Source organism: Vicugna pacos, chromosome 2 (assembly GCF_048564905.1).
Source record: "Vicugna pacos chromosome 2, VicPac4, whole genome shotgun sequence".
NCBI classification, from domain to species: domain Eukaryota; kingdom Metazoa; phylum Chordata; class Mammalia; order Artiodactyla; family Camelidae; genus Vicugna; species Vicugna pacos.
Window position 1 is genome coordinate 12952481 of NC_132988.1, and position 20701 is coordinate 12973181.

General features: G+C 37.0%; 1 protein-coding gene and 1 long non-coding RNA gene across 9 annotated transcripts in view; one reads left to right on the plus strand and one right to left on the minus strand.

The window, feature by feature from the left end:
* FBXW7 (F-box and WD repeat domain containing 7) overlaps positions 1-19308 on the plus strand; it is a 198575-nt gene extending 179267 nt beyond the window's left edge. For all 6 annotated transcript variants that reach the window (XM_072975603.1, XM_072975593.1, XM_072975613.1 and 3 more), the window contains 8 exons: positions 2758-2892; positions 7518-7641; positions 9426-9562; positions 10627-10740; positions 11975-12156; positions 14094-14319; positions 16090-16300; positions 17394-19308. In XM_072975603.1, coding sequence (XP_072831704.1) covers positions 2758-2892; positions 7518-7641; positions 9426-9562; positions 10627-10740; positions 11975-12156; positions 14094-14319; positions 16090-16300; positions 17394-17662 — 1398 coding nt within the window. In that variant the 3' untranslated portion in view covers positions 17663-19308. The remainder of the gene's footprint in view (positions 1-2757; positions 2893-7517; positions 7642-9425; positions 9563-10626; positions 10741-11974; positions 12157-14093; positions 14320-16089; positions 16301-17393) is intronic.
* LOC140700828 (uncharacterized) lies at positions 17274-20440 on the minus strand. 3 transcript variants are annotated; one of them, XR_012079562.1, is made up of 3 exons: positions 20216-20440; positions 19671-19824; positions 17274-18466 (listed from the first exon to the last, which is right to left on the minus strand). It is a non-coding gene; the product is annotated as an uncharacterized lncRNA (long non-coding RNA). The 3 variants fall into 3 exon arrangements; XR_012079561.1 differs by having other exon boundaries at positions 20090-20440; XR_012079558.1 differs by lacking the exon at positions 20216-20440 and having other exon boundaries at positions 19671-20044.
* Positions 20441-20701: the final 261 nt, after the last annotated feature.

The following is a 20701-nucleotide window of genomic DNA, read 5'->3' on the forward strand; positions in this document are numbered from 1 at the left end:
GACTCCAGTTTTGGGCCTGAACAAAGCAATACAATAAGAGTTACATTTTACAGAAATAGGAAAGACTGTGGATGTGCATATTTGAAGAGAAAGATTGTAGACATAGTAATTTTCTGTTACAGACACAATTTTATATACAGGTCTGGAGTTCAGGAATGAAATCCAGGCTGGAGAGAAATGTGGTCCAGACCTTAGATGGAACCATATAAGAGACGTGATTTTAAGTAATTGGACTGTTGAATATGTATGGTCCGTGAAAATAGTCTCGTCAACTTTGTAGTTTACAGCTTATGCTGCTAATCTTTGTCGGTGGTATACTTTTCAGTAAAATGTCACAAAGTAACATCTGCTGAATGTATGTATAATTCAAATTGAAATATAATTTAAATTTATTTAACTTGCTAAATATTATTTTAAAACAACATAAGAGCGTTATTTAAAGTCTTAAAAGCATTTTGCTATGTGGAAATAATTTTCATCATAGACTTTGCCTTAAATATATAGCAATTTCTGACATACTTTCTAACATATACCTAAGATCTGAATTAGTTATTTATCATCTATTCTGCTTTTTTCATTCTAGAATCACCCCAGTGCCTAAAATCCTTGATAAAAGACATTTTTTATCTATTAGCAGTTATATACCATGTACAGATACTGTTTTTCTATTACTTTCTTTTTAAAAAACAGTAAAATACATTAACTGAAAAAATAGAGAACATTAAACATGCATAGTATATTACCTTAAATTAGAAATATTCATAGTAGTCATTAATGTAATATATATGTAAATTATAGAGTAGTAGTATATTGAAAGATCTTTTTACTATTTTTTTTCCTTTGAAGATCACATCTTATAGTTTTATATCAAAATTTAACCATAAATATTTCCAAAAAATATTTTTGAAGCTAGCATTCATATATGCAAAGGAGATTAAGAATTTTGCATTAAAATTTTTCTATCAAGTGACTTAATTAAAGCTGCATTTTAATCAGGTCAGCACAGTTATTCATCACCCAGAAGGGCCTGTCCTCATAATAAAGTCCATGAATCCTTGTAATATAGATGGAGAGGTATAGCATATTATAAAAACCCACCTCAAATCCTGTAAGGAATGTAATCAATAAATCAGAGTTTATAGTATTGTTACTAAGTCAGAGATGAGTGGAGATTGATCATTGTAAGTTTTGTCAAAGAGGTAAGTTTTGAACCAGGGTTTGAAGCTATTAGAGGGAGATGGAGTGAAGTAAAGTATGAATTAACTGCTTTTAATTGGTCATACGTGTCCGTATACATGTATATTAGTATTTTTAATTTCTATGTGTAAATCCTCACCCTAACCAAAAAGGATACACAGTGAGTACTCAAGGAGAATGTTCGAGGTTCGTGTATGTATCAAAATTAAAGGAAACAACACAGCTTATTAGAGCCTCTGTTTCCTCATATTTGATGGTAAAATGGGGATATTCTCTAGGGTTATTCTCCTCACATCTCCTCAGGGATATTCTCCTCATTAAATGAGGATTAAGATACAATGTTTATGACATTATTACATTGTAGTACTAAGGAAGTACCACTGAAACGTTTGATAGCATTACCATAGTCTACACTTTAATGATAGGAAGGAAGAGATGAGATTCCTTGAGGTTCTGAAGGGGTTAATATCTTAAGAAATACTTTAAAAAGTATTCTAAATAAAGCTTCCAGTATCCTCAGTATATCTCAGTTTTCAGTTATTTATATGTTACAAAATCCGGATTCCTAGTTTGAGCAAGAAATGGAAAGTCAGAATCCAGATCTTTCTAGCTCCAAACCTTACCTGCTGATCTCTCTTCACCCACTTCCAAAATGGACATCATAATTCACAAAGGTACTATATCAGCCTGCTCAAGGATGTGTTTTCATGTAAGTGTTTCAAGGTTATTTAAATGTTTTACTTGATTATTGTGAGGGGAGGTCCTAACATTTTAAATGATTCACTTGGCTTTTTGGTTTTCCCTTTTAAGAATCATGGCATTTCTGTGCAGGTGTTCCTCATGGGGGAAAAATAATGAAAACAATCTCCTTAACATAGTTTAAAGGAGCTCATATTTTCAAGGCATAATATGTGTTTTTGTTTTTCCATAATGTGTACTTTATTTCTTACCCTCTTTTATTTCAGCCTTTGTTTATATTCTATTTTTACTACTAAGAGAGCTACCATTTTCTGTTGTTTACCATTTTTTTATCTGAAATTATTTTCACATAGCAAATTAAAATCCTCTTAGTTTCTGGAAGACAGTTGTCAGATGTGCAATCTATCCAGTTATTAATTTTTCTCTACTTGATGTTGCCAGTCTCCTTCCGATGAGTGCCTTACTAAAACTATTAAATTTTATGGTTGGTGCCTACTAGAAAGAAAGGAAGGAAAATCATCTGTCAAAATTCTCTATTTACTCAGTTGCCCAAACTGATGTTTTAATAAAATTATGATTTCTCAGCCAGTATCTTTGTTGCAGATGAACATATAACAATTAGAATAATATAAGGCAAAAATATTTTCCAGTCAAAACCATGATTTTTTTAAAGCTTTTACAAAATAAAGGTAGCTGATAAACTTGATGAGACTAAATGATTATGACTTCAGTGCCTTCTGGAGAAAATGTCACTACAAGCTGCCACCTTTTATGTTGTATGTGGATGTAGATTTTCCTTTATGAGCTTATAATTTGAGGCACTTATTAAAATAATAAAAATTTCTAATTCCTCTTTGATAGAGCTGGAGTGGACCAGAGAAATTGCTTGCTTTAGATGAACTTATTGATAGTTGTGAACCAACCCAAGTAAAACATATGATGCAAGTGATAGAACCCCAGTTTCAGCGAGACTTCATTTCCTTGCTCCCTAAAGAGGTAAGGATTATCAATTATATTCTTCATTGGGTGCTATTTGAGAATATAAATCAACAGCTACCACCTTTAGACATTGCATGCTAATTATGGTATTCAGTATTGTCAGTTTAACACTCTTAATTAGTATTAAAGAGGGCTAGAAATGATAAGCTGCCTGGACTTAATATAATTTTCAGATTGAAGTATGCTTACGGACTGTGTGTCTTCTTTCCACCCTAGATAAGTCATGTATGACACTAAGCTATTGAGAGTCATTAATTTGATTGTTTCTTTACCAGAACTTTTTCCCAGGTTATTTGAAATCCAGCCTTTAATTATCTTGGTATGTTCATTATAGTAGTAGATTTTTTAAAATGCTGATTTTATTAAAACAGCAATTTTTTTTCTTATTTTGTTTTTTATCCTAGGTTCCTTCAGGACTGGTAGTTTTATGATTCTATTGGATTGTATTGTAGTTCTCTGTTACTTACATTATGTAATTATTTTTGCAATATACGAAATTTCACATGTATATCTTTTTCTGCTAATCAACCCCCTTCCCGCCCCATCACACACACATGCATACATATACATGATCAGATTTCCCATGCCAATTACATTCTTACAGCATTTCTTTTATTTATGCCCATTTGTTTTAATATCTTTATATAAGAGATCTGGGTTTTTTTTTTATCATAGATGAATTATAATCATAGGAGCATTCTTGTCTGTTTTAATGAGACAAAGTTTAGGTATAGTTCTTTTATTGATGTTTCAGTCTTCATGGTTTCATTTTTGCCAGCAAACAGAAATAATATAACATTAAGCAATCAGTGTTACTGTGATTTATATTTTCACTAATTATGTATATGCCACTAATTATAGATCGGCTAAGAAGATAATATAAAATACCATTTATATTCACATAAGTATAAATATAAATGCAAATGGTCCTGAAACTTCAAATTTGAAGAGAGCAGGAGTTGATTTTTTTCAGATAACCATTCTAAATATTCTAAGAGCATTAAAGAGAGTCCCAGTAATAATTATTTCATATTGGATATTAATAAAGTGGTTTCATCATGGTTAGTGGGTGAAACTCAGCATAACTCCAGGAAAAAGCAAAGTGGAAAAAACATCTTTTTTCCTGAAAAAAGAAGCAATAGCTTCTTTGGAGTGATTTTTAAAAATGACATTGTCCCAGAAAAAAAATTTATTCTTGCTGTCTCAATCTGAAACTGAACCCTTTGAATAGATTTGGCTTATGAAAGTGGCATAAGCTCTCTTTGCTTCCAGAAGGACATTAATAATAGGGAACACATTCATAAGTATTTGACTGAGAGTGAATTTATTCATCTTTGATATATTCTTCATAGTTTCCCTTGATAATCCTCCCCATTTTAGAAGGTAGCATTTTTGTTAAAATACAGACTTTCTCTTGGTTTGGTTTGTCCTCTTATCTCTAAGGATTGTGAGGTTCTTGTTTTCCTTTGCTTTTGCTTTGTTTGGATTTTCATAGTGGTTTCTTAACACACACACAAAAATGTGATTTAAAATCAGAAGAAAGTGAGACTATTTTCAAGAATCTAAGAATTAAGCACAAATTATTGACAACTAGGGTAAATGCAATAAGGATTTTCTTGGATTAAGTGTTCCTTTAAAGATTGCCTGAATGGAAAGCAGTGAGGCTAGATGGGAGAATGAGTGAGCCTGACTTAACACGTCACCTGTTTCCCTTTGTTTTTAATTAGTAGGGAAAAATTTTTCTATTTTGAAAAATGCTCTATTTTATATGTCAAGAAATAATAGTATATAAATCTAAGTCCTTAAGATCACTAACGTCTTACTGGAGACTAAGTACTTTTATTATTTAAAACGGTATTACCTTCATGTCAGGAAATGGACTTATAATAATTTTTCAATAGTTCCTTCCAATAGATCTGAGCTCTTTACCAATATTTACTTATTAATCTCAAAAAACCTTGACAAAAATCTCACTAGTCTCACGTGGGAGACTTGTGATAAACAGCATTATCCTTATTTGTTAAGTAAATACTGAGAAAAGCATAGTCATATAATGCACATGATCCAAGAGAAAACCTAAATTCCTAACATAGGATCAGCCAGCATGTTCTTTATTCTTTTTTCTTTTTCCTTTCATTAGTTTATTCCACTGAAATACACCAATTCTGGGAAAGTATTAGCTACTTTTTAAATATAACATGGTAGTCTTTTATTAAGTCATAAAGAAAAACAAAAGATAGCAACTCTCATTGAAATGACAAATTTGGGCAAGGAAAAGATAATTATCTGAAATAAATTTTCAATTTAAGAGCTTCTGTCTTGTGGAAGTAGTCCTTAGGAAGAATTACTAATTTAGATTTTTTACCTTTAAGACAAGTGAATAGAAATAGTGTCGCTAGACCATTTGATTTGGCTATAAGAAACCTATAAGCCCCTACTGTGGTGTTGTAGGATGTACTTTGAGACAATACCTACTCTCTGTCCCCTGTAAGAAACTCTAGATGGCAAAACTTTGTTTCCGCTGAGGAACTGGTATACTTCCCCATAATACACACCAAGAACTGTGTAACTAAGCGCAGTTTTATTTTTGCTTGGCAGCCTAATTAAAAAACCACGTCAGGTATTATTGTCAGCATATTTGTGTTCTACTTTTTCTCCGGTTTACACCTTTTCTGATTTATGTATTTCCTGGTTCTGATTTTCTTGTTCATATTTTTCTATTTTGTTGTGTGTATTTTCTATATTACAGAGATGTTTTGATGGAATAGACAAACATTTATACGTTGAAGTTCATGGTTGAGTTAAGGCCTTTGCTATTTTTAAGGAATGGGTGCCAGTTACCTATGGAGTTAGCACTTCAACTTTCTTCAGCACTTGAGTGTTTCTTTATATTTCTTTTTAATGCATGCTGGCACTGGACTAGCTGATCTCTTAACTACCAGCAATGACGGAAATTTTACCTGTTGGTTTTGGGATAAACCTTTGAAATCTAAGCCACTCTGGATTTCTTTCTTAGCCTTTAGGATCCATTGAATGTTTCTATAAATTACCTGATTTCTACTTCAGCTGGAAATCTAAAGCAAAAAATAGACTTTCATGTGACCATTCTAAATATCTTGGGCATTAAATAGCATCTCTTTTCTGCAAATATAACCTTGTGCCTGATAATTTCTACGTTAAATATCAATTTCACATAGAAGACTAAGGATGGTGTTAAGAAGGTAGTGTGGTGTTACCACTTTACTGTCCTACTGACACTAAGCAAACTTGCGCAGGCTTTGATTGATTGATAATTTCAAAATTAAGTGGCTTATGGAATATCCATTAAAAAATACAATGTTGAGTTATGTATGTATATGTATTATTTGTATATGTGTATGTAGGTATGAACCCACATATAGATATTTGAATATTGTTATGCTTTTTATTTTCAGTAACTCAGTTTCTATGTATGATGCTCAATGGTCTTCTCTGATAGACCAAAAACAATTATTCCACAAAAAGCTTTTCACTGTCATTTATCAGTAGTAGTATTAAATTGAATTCTCACTGGTGGAAGTACTTTCTGTATAGAATGTACTCAATAAATATGTGATTAATGATGAACTCTATATACACAAAGTCATTGGAAAAGCATAATTTATATCATGTAATTCCTAGTTAGCATCAAAAAATAATTCAGGTTATGCTTTTACTCCCTATATGACCCTAGGCCCTTTAATGATAGTTTGTTTTTAATCTTTGTAACTTAGTCTATATGAAAACTAAACTTTATTACTCTGTTTAGATCATTCTGTCTTAACATCATAATTTAAATTTTTATGTGATTTGTGAGGCTAATTGAATGAGCATATCAGAAGCTGTCATTCCCTTTTCCTTCTCTTTCCTTTCATTTATTTGAATTGACTTTACACACTGGAAAAAAATTGATGATTTGCAAATATTGGAAATAAAATTTTTAAATCAATGATGCATCAAAGACCTGGCTCAAGAATAAAACTCTTATCTGGCCCATCAAGAAAATCCCCATAAGCAATAGTAAGGAATTAGAACCCAATTACATCTGTGCATCTGTAGAATGGTTTAATAGTTGTTCCCTTTTGTCATTTACAGCAAAGTGTATGAATATTTGAAAAGTTCATCGTTGTGATATAAACACTTTGCTAAGATAAAGAACTATTAATTATATCTAACTGTCCGAAGCAATCTGAAGTCATGTCACACAGAATCTATAGAAATCTCATTTAAGTGAAATTAAATTATAGTGAGAACAGAAAAAGACAAAATTTAAAGCAACTAATAAAGTAAAAAATGTATAAATAAATAATAGGATTCTTGAGTTGAGGCTCACAGAGCAAAGGCAAGAGAGGAGGCAGAGAGGTTTAATAAGTATCCTTGAAGAGGTGAGGACTTAGTGAAGGACATAAAAATCAATAGGATGTTTTAAGTCTGGCATATATGTGTTAAAACTGAATATCAGAAGGGTACTGCCTTTCATAATTTTAGAAACTAGAATGTAGAATTACATTACATTTATCTACAGTTACTTCATCCTATACAGATAACTGTTTTCTACAATTAAAACAAGATGTATGCATACACTCTGCTTTTTCTTTCCATAGCTGGCACTTTATGTGCTGTCATTCCTGGAACCCAAAGACCTGCTACAAGCAGCTCAGACGTGTCGCTACTGGAGAATTTTGGCTGAAGACAACCTTCTCTGGAGAGAGAAATGCAAAGAAGAGGGTAAGGTTCAAAATCACAGAGAGAAAATGTTGGTATCTCAAAAAAGCAACATGATTCTAAAAACAAATTAAAAAATAGGAAGTTTGATGTGCAAGAATAATAAAATGGCGGATAAATAAAAAAAGAACTTACGAAAGAATTAAGAATGCATCTTCATTTACATTCACTTACTTATATAAAATCCACAGGGTATTCCACATGTTCAAATGAGCCGAATCCTGCCTCTAAGCCCTTTAATAAAGAGCACTGTATGTAGCTAATAGTAAGTATATCTGATTTGCTTCCCGGTCTCCAGTGGAATTTATAAACAATGAGAAGGTCAAGACGAAGATGATTTAAAGAGAACCCCAGAATTTAACTGGCAATTAAGAACTGAAATATTTATATTCTATTTATTTCTTCCACGAATATTTATTGAACACCTCTCATGTGCTGGATATTCTTAAATTCTGGGGATATAGTAGTGAATTTCCATTTTCGTACCCCCATGGAGCTTGTCTTCTGAGATTGTTTAAAAAATCCCCTTTCTTAGTAAAGGAGTAGGTATCAAACATGTGAATTTAAGAAAGGACATTTTCTTTTCCAACAGGCATCTAGAAAAGTATTATTTTTGAAAAAATATTATTTGCCTTTGACAAACAGAATTTTTGAGAAAGAATCAGAGCATAAGACAGATATGCTATATGTTGTCCTCCCCTTTGTGGAGGTTATGGTTAGTGGGGACCACTGATGGTTAGTAAAGCTCAGAGGCAAAGATCCCAGGTACTTGGTTTCTAATCCTGCCTCTGCCCTGCCTGTGGCTTGGACTAATCAGGAAAACCTTCTCTTCTCAAGTATACATAAAGTGGTAGTAATTATTCCTGCCTTCTCTCAGAGAATCTTTATTTTAATGACTTTTTAAAAAATTGTGATAATTTATACGTAACAAAGAATGTATCACTTTAACCATTTTTAAGTTTACAGTTGGTGGCATTAAGTACATTCACATTGTTGCACAACTGTCACCACCATCCATCTCCAGAACTTTATCATCTTCCGCAGCTGAATCTCTATACCCATTTAACAGTAGCTCCTTATTTCTCCTCCCTGCCAGCCCTGGCAACTAACATTTTGTTTTCTGTCTCTATAAATTTGACTTTTTTAGGTAGCTCATGTAAGTGGGATCATTTGGTATTTGTCTTTTTGTGACTGTCTTACTTCACTTAGCATAATGTCTGCAAGGTTCATCCAAGTGGTAGCATGTGTCAGAATTTCTTCCTTTTTAAAGTCTAACATTCCATTGTCTGTATATACCACATTTTTTAATCCATTTATGGACACTTGGGTTGCTTCCATCTCTTGGCTGTTATAAATAATGCTGCTGTGAACATAGGTACACAAATATCTGTTCAAGTCCCTGCTTTCAGTTCTTTTGGGTGTATGTCCAGAAGTGGAATTGCTGGATCATATGGTAATTCTATGTTTAGTTTATTTTGAGGAAACGCCATACTGTTTCCATAGCAGCAGCATCATTTTATATTCCCACCAGCATTGTACAAGTGTTCTGATTTCTGTACACCCTCACCAACGTTTCATAGAATTACTTTGAGAAAGACATAAAATAGTCAACATAAAACATGCCTTACAGAATGCAAACTTTACATTATTGTTTTATAATAGCTGTTAGAAATTAGGCAGTGTCCTGCCCTTCAGTGATTTTGAGCATAGGGGAGAATATATCTACATTATAAAATGTGTAATTTGTATTATTGGTGAAGGCAATTATTCTTTTTTAAAAATTTTAGGTATTGATGAACCATTGCACATCAAGAGAAGAAAAGTAATAAAACCAGGTTTCATACACAGTCCATGGAAAAGTGCATACATCAGGCAGCACAGGATTGATACTAACTGGAGGCGAGGAGAACTCAAGTCTCCTAAGGTAACTGAACTCCTGAGTGATGTAACAGACCGTGCATCAGTGTTCGGACGTAGTGTGCTCTTTCACATCTTGGCAAGCAGTGTAACTTGACAGCCTCTCTTCTATAGAAGGAAAACAATATATTTTAAAATAACTGAAAATGTAACTGACAATATCCTCTTTGCTAATTTCTCTAGTCTGAAGACTAACTGTACTTGAATAAAAGATGCATTGAATTGCATGTTGTTCTATTACATGTCAATGAAAATTTCTGAATATCCTGTTGAATTTTGGGTCATATGCCATACTACCCAAGAAACTGTTCCCTCTCTGACCACAAAATCCAAACATGATTTTTTCAGGAGTGCCCACGTTTGGGGGGTTTTTGGTGGTGGCTCTTGTGTGTTTTAATTTTATAAATTTAAGCATAATTCTGATTTTCTGTCTTATAACATTTTAAGTATATAAAGAATAGCAAATAAGCTTGAAATTCTTAGCTAAATTTTTTCAACTGGAAAAAAGCAACTTGAGGAGATACTTTGTATTAATATGTGTTTTTTTTTCTTTCTTTCTTAATGGGGGTACTGGGGATCTCAGCCAGGGACCTTATGCATGCTAAGCACACACTCTGCCACTGAGCTATACCCACCCCCCAATATGTATGTGTTATGACAGGCTTTTTTGTTTGTTTTAAGCTGAAAAAGTTGATAGTTATTGTCTTTCTAGTTAGTAGGTACTTTTGCTTTTGTGGTCAAAACTGTACAACTTAAGTGCATATTCTTCTGGTTTGAACAGACAAAATAGATGATTATAAAATACATCTGTGTTTAGACCATCTTCATGAGGTCTTGACTGAGTAAAACTTTAGAAGTTGATGTCTCCAGTGTAAATAATAGAATGTGGAAACAGAACGTTTAATACGTGATTCATCTGCCAGGAAGGATGCTTCATATTTTATATACATTTTAATTCTAGAAATAGACTACAGATTACTGTTGCTATTGATGGCCTCATTTTTCTTTTCACCAGTATTTACAAAAACATATTTTAATAACATATTTCTAATCTGTTCGTCTGTGTTGTAGGTGCTGAAAGGGCATGATGATCATGTGATCACATGCTTACAGTTCTGTGGGAACCGAATAGTCAGTGGTTCCGACGACAACACTTTGAAAGTCTGGTCAGCCGTCACAGGCAAAGTGAGTTCACTCCTTTCTGCACTTCCCAAATTCACCCACCATGTTGTGTGTATCTGCAAGGACCAACCAGTGAAAGAAGAACAAGGATTCATTTTTGACCCTTGCTTATTTTGATAGCAAATATCAGAGCTTCTAATTCAGATTTTCCCTTGGCATGAAAATGGTGTTTCTCATGATAGGGATGTCATTAGTTCCTTCCTGTTTAAGTAGTTTGTCTATCTTTGTGACTTGGCTAATTTTAAGATTTTACAGATGTGATTTTTTTTTTTTGCTTAATTTTTCTCACTTTTATTAACTGTCTTAGTTATATCTCATTCCTTTTTAATCTTTTTCAAAAATATGATTGAGGGATTTTTTTTTTTGCCCTTATAAACTACTTTGTTGATAACCGACCTGTAGTTTAGAAGTTAAGTCAATCATGTTAATTCTGACTTATCTCAAACCTTGTAAGAGAAGTTAAGCAGACTAGTTAGTTAAATAGGAGTTTGAAGGAAAAAAGCAGTCATGCAATCAATTTCACTGCATACAATATTATACTTTAGTGGTTCTCTGCTGAATACCTATTTTTATCTGTCCAGTGGAAAATATTTTGAGTTAAGTAATTGACCACCTAAAAAATAATAGAAGAACGTGGTGGGGGGCGCGAAATCTCTTTTAAAATGTCTTATAGCATGTTGACTCGGGCAAGAATCTTCTAAATATTCCAAGTCAGATGTTAAAATTTTTTAAAGCAGCTTCATATTTCTATAGTGTAATATTAGTTTTGGATTTATTTCGGGGTTTTAATGTCTGTCTTTACTTGTTTAGAAGTACCTTGCCTGGCTCCTAACTACTGCCTTGGGGCAGATTCAGATGAAATGTGGTATGTAGCCACACCCAACGCTGTTGGCCCGCTTTCATTGCATCCATTCCCATGGAGGAAACCAAGTTGCAATTTTAGTATCATTTTATCAAAGAGGCCAGGCTGGAGCTATCATACTTGAGTGAGAAAGGTTTACTTTCCACATACGTGTTCCTTAACTGTGTGTGTATATGATATGTGTAATACTACTGGATATACAAAGTAGTTAACAGTGATGGGGTCGTGTCATATTGATATGAGAAATTATTTTCTAATATGCCAAACATATAAATTGAGTAAATAGCTTCACTGCAAATTTTAATGAACTACTGAAATGTTATTTAAATTGTTTTTCTTTCTACCCGAAAGTAATCATCTTAAGTGTTTTTCCAGTGTCTGAGGACATTAGTGGGACACACAGGTGGAGTATGGTCATCACAGATGAGGGACAATATCATCATTAGTGGGTCTACAGACCGGACTCTCAAAGTATGGAACGCGGAGACTGGGGAGTGCATACACACCTTGTACGGGCACACCTCCACTGTGCGCTGCATGCATCTCCATGAGAAAAGGTGAGGGCAGGGCCGGTTGTGGGTGGGGATTCCTCCTCTGTGACTTGTGAATTTGGGCCCTTTTGTGTAGAGTTCAGTTGTACAGTACTTACTGTGTCTGATAGAGAGATAGTGATAATGTGCTCTTAAACTAGACTTTTAATTATTCAACTTCAGATGTTTTTATATGAGGAAAGTGGTAGTGTATTGCCTTAAAATTGGGCAGTTGTCTTCAAATTTCCTTCCTCATTTAACCGTTACTGGCTTCCACCTTGAAACTTTCCATTCTCTTATCTTGAATAGTGCCTTACTTTTTTGTTCTACATCTTTGATGACTCACCATCCTCAAAAAAAAATTTTTGGATATACTTCTGGTAGTGGGACAAATTCAGTTATTCAGGCTTCAAGCCTCTGGATCTGTTTACCTAGTCACGCACCCTGCCCCCACTCCATCATGGCCCCTGTGTCTGGGCTGTGACTTGTTCTCTCGTTACCTGTCACCTGAACTGTTGACATCGCCTTCAGACATGCTCGCTTTTCACACAGCTGGCAGGACACCTCCTCCATGATGATAGTGCTTCTGCCCTCGGAGAGCCTTCTGTTGCTTACCAGATTAAGGAAGAAACCTTCGATCCAGTTTTCAAAATAGTTTCAGCCAAACCAGACTGCTTGCCTTCTCTTCTCAGCGCCTCTTCTGTTGCTTTTACCTCCTCCTACTAAGCCTTCCTGTTAAAGTCCTTCCTGTCGTTCCCCCGGCGTGTCTCCGTGGCCCCCATTAAACAGTGTGATTTCTGCCTCGTTTATCAGGAAAGGTCTCTCGGAAGGGTCCTTAGAGGGAATCTGCTCCAGACTTAACCATCAGTTCTGCCCATAGCATCTTCTTTTATTAAGGACCATTACATTAGGCAGATTTCACTCTAGATTATGTGGAGAAAAGTACCTTCTCACGTATAATTTGTATCTGCTTTGAACAGCGTGCCCTACTGTTAAAATTAGGGGAATTGGTATCAGGAGACCTTGCATTTCAGTTTCCAGTATGTTCTGACTTAAATCTCTCAATGCTTTCATTTTCTGCTTTTCCAGATATAAAAACTCTGGCCTTTCTTTATCTCTTAAGAATGACATAAAGATACCCGAGTTTCCAGCTCTCTTTTGTAATTCAAAGCTGATTTTAGTGTTTGTATCACTCCGGTCTTCAGAAGAGTTTCACTTTAATAACGTTGAGCCAAATTTGTAAGGGATTTCTGTTTCCCCTACATGTGTGTCTTCTAAAATCTATATATCTTAATGCCCCAATAGCCTATTGAATATTTGTAAATATAAACTTAAGCAGCCTTTGTTTGAAGACATATTTAAAACTGGTTAATTTTACCGGAAGGCATGGTGTAAAGTGGAGATTTTTAGCTGTTCAAATTCCAAATTCTGATTTGTTGAAAAATCTTTATTGAATTTTCTCCCTAGCCACAAAGGAAGTATATGTTCATAATTAAAATTTGGGGAAATGAGAGAAAGAAGAAAATCTAAATTTTTCAAAATACTACCGTCTGAGTTAACATTTTTATACACATTGCCGACATTAGCATTTTATTTCTAAAATCAAGGTCTTACTGTATTTATTTAGAGCTGCTGCTGCTGCTTGAACCTCTTCTTCATCTTCATCTTGTCTAATTAAAATCCAGTAGTTTTCAAGCTGAAAACTTGGGTGCTCCTGGACCCCTTGTAGGTGGGGGAACCAAACAGGCAGAATTGTAGGCTTTCCAGCTTCCTAATCCAGTCAGAGTAACTCACTTTGTATGTTTATATAACAAGGTTTTATGTAGTATGTATTTCTTTTGAAAACAGGCATTCCTGCTTAAGAAAAGGAAAAAAAGTTGTATTTGACCACTGACTGTATATATCATGTTTTCTCATGTTGTTAAAATTCTCATGCACTTTTTTTCTGTTCCCCCCCACCACAGGGTTGTTAGCGGTTCTCGAGATGCCACTCTTAGGGTTTGGGATATTGAGACAGGCCAGTGTTTACATGTTTTGATGGGTCACGTAGCCGCGGTCCGCTGTGTTCAGTATGATGGCAGGAGGGTCGTGAGTGGAGCGTATGACTTTATGGTGAAGGTGTGGGACCCAGAGACGGAGACCTGTCTGCACACACTGCAGGGGCACACTAACAGAGTCTACTCCTTACAGGTAAGAGGTCGGTCTCCGCGGCTCCGTAGGGGGCTCTGCTGACGAGCCAGAGGACTGTCTTCGTCAGACGATCACTGTCAATTGCTGATCCGATACAGTCCAAAAAAGACAAATCAAATTATTCTGCTGTTTACATATACTTTAAAATTGACATGAAGAAAGCATAAGTTTTGAAATTATCTAAATGATTTGTTTCAATTTTTTGGTGATTGACATCCCTCTAAAATGCAAATATGTGTCTGGGAACCTGAGACTCGGGAGCCCCAAATTTTGCTGTATCAGTTAGCAGGTAGACAGTCTCACAGGAGAATAACGTGGATTTTAATAAACTCCTCAGCAGAGGAGTAATTGGCCAAAAGCTCCCCCTTTGCCTTGATAGCTGAAGGTTGATGGACCATGTAATTGTGATTCTGGCCCCTTCAAAGTGGGGCGTGGAGCTTTCTGCACAGAGCTGCTCGGCCGCACAGGGCTGCTGGTTTGTAGCCGCAAAGAAGTAAATCTGACCAAACTGACCCTTGGTTGGTTGGTTTTCATTGGAACCTGATATCTTTGAATAGATTGCCATATTTTGACATAAATAACTACATTAATAGCAGGTTTAGAAAATGGGTCTTGTTTCCTTTCCTGAAAGACAGCATTTTCAATTCAAAAATACAGCTGACCCTTGAACAGCAAAGGAGTCAAGGGCCCCAAGCCCCACCTACTCCAGCTGAAAATCCTCACCTAACTTTACAGTTGGCCCTCGCTGTCTGCAGTTTCACATCCAAGAATCCAGCCAACCTTGGACTTTCCTTCCTTAGTGAAGGAAATGAAGTGTAAGTGTGGACCCTCACCGTTCAAACCCATGTTGTTCAAGGGTCAGCTGTATTTCCTGTTACTTATATATTTGGTACCAGTTACTGCCTATTAGTGATCAGCAAATTAGTACATAGTCCCAGTGCTCACAGTTCTGTGTTTGGGGTATTGGTGTCTTAATGGATAGAACAGTGTCTGTCATGAAGTACCGACATACAGCAAAGGTGTCTGATATTCGGAGGGCAGGGAATTGGCTGCAGTTGTTTTTGTGTTTTGCAGTATGTTCAGAACATTAATGCATATAATGATCTCATTTAAATAAACCATTAGATTGAGAAAAGAGGTAGCGGCATTATGACAGATCTGGGAATTGATGGATATTTATTGACTTCGGTGTAGCTGGGAAGCTGGAGAAGAGGTGCTAGATACAGTTTGCTTTGTTATCAAAATGCCACTTCAGCTATTTCCAGATGTAATGATCTGTTGGCACATTTCCTAAATAGCATTAGGTTCTTGTAAATGAAATTTTTATTTTATATACAGTTTTTAATGGAACTTACTTTTAAACATCATAAAAGTTATGTCTAGCCCTTTTCATGCTCTAGGAGTTGATAAGCACCCTCTTTATCACAGACCACATCAGTAGTGAAGTAAACCTCAAATGGCAGTCTGTATCAGATCATTCACATGTAGCCTATGGGGCCTGATCTGAAAATATGTTCATTTCAGGTGTTTTTTTTTAAATTGTTTCTGCATCTAGTTTGAAGCCACTGGCCATAAAAAATTAGCATTTCTGATAAAAGCTCCCGAGAACATGACTGTAGAGTTGCTTGTCTGCACACGCTTTCTCCCAGCACCTCGTTCTGTGCCTGTCGTGACCCGTTTCTCATGCTGTGCTCCCTCCCCTTTAGGATTAGGGAGAAATAACATCGAGAATATCTACACTTCTGGTCTAACAACCTGTGTCTGTTGTAGTTTGATGGCATCCATGTGGTGAGTGGATCTCTTGATACGTCAATCCGCGTTTGGGATGTGGAGACAGGGAATTGCATTCACACGTTAACAGGACACCAGTCGTTAACAAGTGGAATGGAACTCAAAGACAATATTCTTGTCTCTGGGAATGCAGATTCGACAGTTAAAATCTGGGATATCAAAACAGGACAGTGTTTACAAACATTGCAAGGTAAATATTGGCTACCCACCTTTAGTCGTGTTCCTTAAAAGTGAGATTGTCGGTCAAAAGAGGAATGTGGAGCTTGTGGGTCACGAAAAGAATTAACCTCCTACAAAATGCAAGTGCTTCTTTTGGACAAGTTTATGAGCGTTTTCACTCGGACTTGACGGAACTAGGCGACCCCTGAGAAGGTGTTTTAAATTGTGTTTTTAATACGAAATTCTTTAATCACTTCCTGCATGTCCAGTTAGCGCTCCCTAACCTTAAAGAACAATGTGAAGAGAGATCTTGGCTGTATTACAGAAGCAGCACACTCATTTTATTTTTTGAGTGATCATTTAATTTTGAATTTGTAGTCCAATTTTAAATTAAAGAAATTAAAGAGCTGCCTTACTGAAAAAGAACAAAAACAAAAGGCATCTCTAATCTGATAGAAAATTGCTTTGGCCTCAACTTCAACCCTTAACCATCTGCTTAACTAGGATGGGAACGAGGAACAGTGCCCACTAATAAACTAGAGGAAGAAACACATGAAAGCCACTGAAGTCAATTGAGGCACAGCAGTGTTAACTGCTTGTATCATGACTGACTTCTTTTTATTGGTCACAGCCCTTAGAAAGCGGGTTGTTTTCAGTCAGGCCATCTGGTGGGCTGTATTGCAGTCTTTTAACTCCTTGACTGTGTCACTTAGTGTTTTGGAGTAGTGTCCATTCAGCCTCTGACTAATCAGTCCAAAGCAGTAGGGTCATAGATCTCTTATGCTCACTTGTCCATGAGCAGAACACATGAAACTGGACTCTCTACATCACCACCAAGAAAAGTGCTCAGTCACACAGCCAGAAAACAGAATGTGGGCCTGGTAGCTAAACCACACTTCCTGGAAGACAGAACCCTCAAAAATGAATGTTTCAGTTACAAATAGCTACCAGATTTTCTTCCATCCCCGCAGATCCCAAAATATTCAGAACGTGGTTTCTAAATGTGCAGCATTTTAAATATTTCATTTATTGTGTGTTCCAATGTAGAAGCCTGCAAAGTACAATGTCACTAACCCATAGCCATGGTTTCTAGTCAGTAATTAAATTCCTTTGGTTTGGCCTAGGTCCCAACAAGCATCAGAGTGCTGTGACCTGTTTACAGTTCAACAAGAACTTTGTCATTACCAGCTCAGATGACGGAACTGTAAAACTCTGGGACTTGAAAACGGGTGAATTTATTCGCAACCTAGTCACATTGGAGAGTGGGGGGAGCGGGGGAGTTGTGTGGCGGATCAGAGCCTCGAACACAAAGCTGGTGTGTGCAGTCGGGAGTCGCAATGGGACGGAGGAAACCAAGCTGCTGGTGCTGGACTTTGACGTGGACATGAAGTGAGGAGCGGGAAAGACGGCCCGTCCGGACGTGCAGACGACGTACCCCCAGCCCTTCCCCCTGCAAAAGAAAAAAAAAAAAAGAAAAAAAGAAAAAAGAAAAGAAAAAGAAAAAGAAAAAAAAAATCCCTTGTTCTCAGTGGTGCAGGATGTTGGCTTGGGGCAACAGAGTGAAAAGACCTACGGACTCAGAAGGAAGAGAGGACGAACCGCAGCTGACAGGAGAGGCACCGCCGTCGTCACGGAAGGGGCTCCACTTTGACGGAGGGCAGCTTTGCAGAAGGAGACTTTCTAAATCAAACCAGGTGCAATTATTTCTTTATTTTCTTCTCCAGTGGTCGCCGGGCAGTGTCCACGCTGGAGCGTCCTTCCAGATTCCACTCGCCTGTTCTTTTACCACTGAGACCTGGAAGGAAGCTGCAGTAACGTCCAAACAGTACCCGCTGACTTTCTAATCAGAGAGCATCTGCAACAAAAAGTCATTTTTCTGGAGTGGAAAAGCTGAAAAAGAAACAATTACTGTGAATTGTTTTTGTACAGTTATCATGAAAAGCTCTTTTTTTTTTTTTTTTTGCCAACCATTGCCAATGTCAATCAATCACAGTATTAGTCTCTGTTAATCTATTACTGTCGCTTCCACATACACTCTTCAGTGCATACGTTGCTCAAAGGTGGCAAGTTGTCCTGGGTTCTGTGAGTCCCGAGATGGATGTAATTCTTGATGCTGGTGCTAGAAGTAGGTCTTCACATCTGGGATCGTTGTCCCACCCCTGTACTGTACTCCCAGTGGCCAAACTTATTTATGCTGCTAAATGAAAGAAAGAAAAAAAAAAAGCAAATTATTTTTTTTTATTTTTTTTCTGCTGTGACGTTTTAGTCCCAGACTGAATTCCAAATTTGCTCTAGTTTGGTTACGGAAAAAAAAAAAAAGACTTTTTGCCACTGAAACTTGAACCATCTGTGCCTCTAAGAGGCTGAGAATGGGAGAGTTTCAGAAAATAAAGAGTGAAGTTTGCCTGCAAGTAAAGAATTGAGAGTGTGTGCAAAGCTTATTTTCTTTTATCTGGGCAAAAATTAAAACACATTCCTTGGAACAGAGCTGTTGCCGCCTGTTCTGCGGAGAGACCTTTCTTTTTGAGGGCTGTGGTGAATGGATGAACGTACATCAGAAAACTGACAAAATATTTTAAAAATCCATAAAACACAAAATTAAAGTTGCTGGTCAGTCTTAGTGTTTTACAGTATTTGGGAAAACAACTGTTACAGTTTTATTGCTCTGAGTAACTGACAAAGCAGAAACGATCCAGTTTTTGTAGTAAAGGCGTCACATGCAAACAAGCGAAATGAATGAAAAAGTCAAATGGTTTGCCTCATTCTCCAAGAGCCACAACTCAAGCTGAACTGTGAAAGTGGTTTAACACTGTATCGTAGGTGATCTTTTTTTTTTCCTCCTCCTGTTTATTTTTTTTGTTTGTTTTATTTATAGTCTGATTTAAAACAATCAGATTCAACTTGGTTAATTTTAGTTATGTAACAACCTGACATGATGGAGGAAAACAACCTTTAAAGGGATTGTGTCTATGGTTTGATTCACTTAGAAATTTTATTTTCTTATAACTTAAGTGCAATAAAATGTGTTTTTTCATGTTAGTATGCCTGTTTCTTCCACTGAGGTGATAACACTTCGTTATAAATATTTAGGGTTTGTCTCTGACATTTAAAAGAGCAAAGTCCTGGTTCCTTTGCATCCCCTGTAGCGTGGCATAGAAATCGATGCTTCCAGGCCTGTTTCCTGCAGCTGAAGTGAGAACAGTGAGCTGAAAATGCAGACTGCATTTATCTCACAGGCTGTCCAGAGGGAAACACCGCACTGGTTTTCCCCTGTTCCCGTCGGGTTGTGTTACCTATGAACTCCGGTCCCTCAGCGAGCTATCAAACTTTTGTGGAAGTTACAACTAGAATTCCGATAAAAAAATTCATTTTTCCAATTTGACCACATATCACGTACTTACCAGGAACTTTCTATGCATTCTCTCTGAAGCTCCCACCGCCCCTGAGAAGCACGCACTGTTACCTCCACTTTAAAGAGGAGGGCAAGACGGCGGCCCGCGCGGGTTGGGTGTTTGTCAGAAGTCAGATTAACCAGCCGAGCACCAGGACTCTGCCCTGTAAGAAGGAAGAAGCCGAGAGTTTTGACAGACTAAAGCAAGGCTTTGAAGGGAAAAGGGCATCTTTGTGGTACTTTGTGGTTCCGGGCTCTTTTGTCACCGTTGTAGTAAACCAATCTAGTCTTTTATACATTAAGTGGGAAAAAACTGAAGTTCAGTTATTCAAATTAGATAGCCTCTCAGATAGCGGTTTCCCCCGACCCCAGCTGTCTCCAGGAATCCCAACTCTCCAGGCCAGAGGTGAACATCGAAAACTTAAATACGGATGCAGTCCCGAAGTCCGTGTTCTTCACTCCTAGGGCAGCGCTTCCGGGGCCTCGCTCCCCTAAAGCTGCTGAATCAGAGCATCAGGGACGAGGGCGCAGGAGCCTGCGCGTAAGGGAGCTCACCGGGCCGGTCACGGGCACAGCTCGGGGAAGCGCTGCCCTGGAGACCGTCGCAGTGCCTTTGGTGATTTGGTTTATTAGGCCACAGCCTGTTACAAGCACAAGAACGTCAGAGAGAAGCGACGGGTTAGGGGAAAAGACAGAAAGACCGCGAGGCTAATGAGCACGGGGAAAAATCTCAGTAGGCGGTAAAGTGCCGGCCAGCGGCCCCGCCTGCTTTAGGGTCAACAGGGCGTAGCCCAGAGCAGTCACTGCTGTTCACGCTGACGCCGCGGATTGATCCGGAAGTTGTCATTCTACCTGGCAGTCTTGAACTGCTTGATTTTTCGTAATGTAATTGTGGCTTAACTACAATGCTATTGAAGAACGACGTCATCTATAAAAATAAATACACCTTATAGAAGAGCATGAGTTCACAGACAGGCAAGCCTGAACCCAGGTCCACCTCTGTCTGCTTATCTGTCTAGTCATCAGATCTAGCGTGCAGAG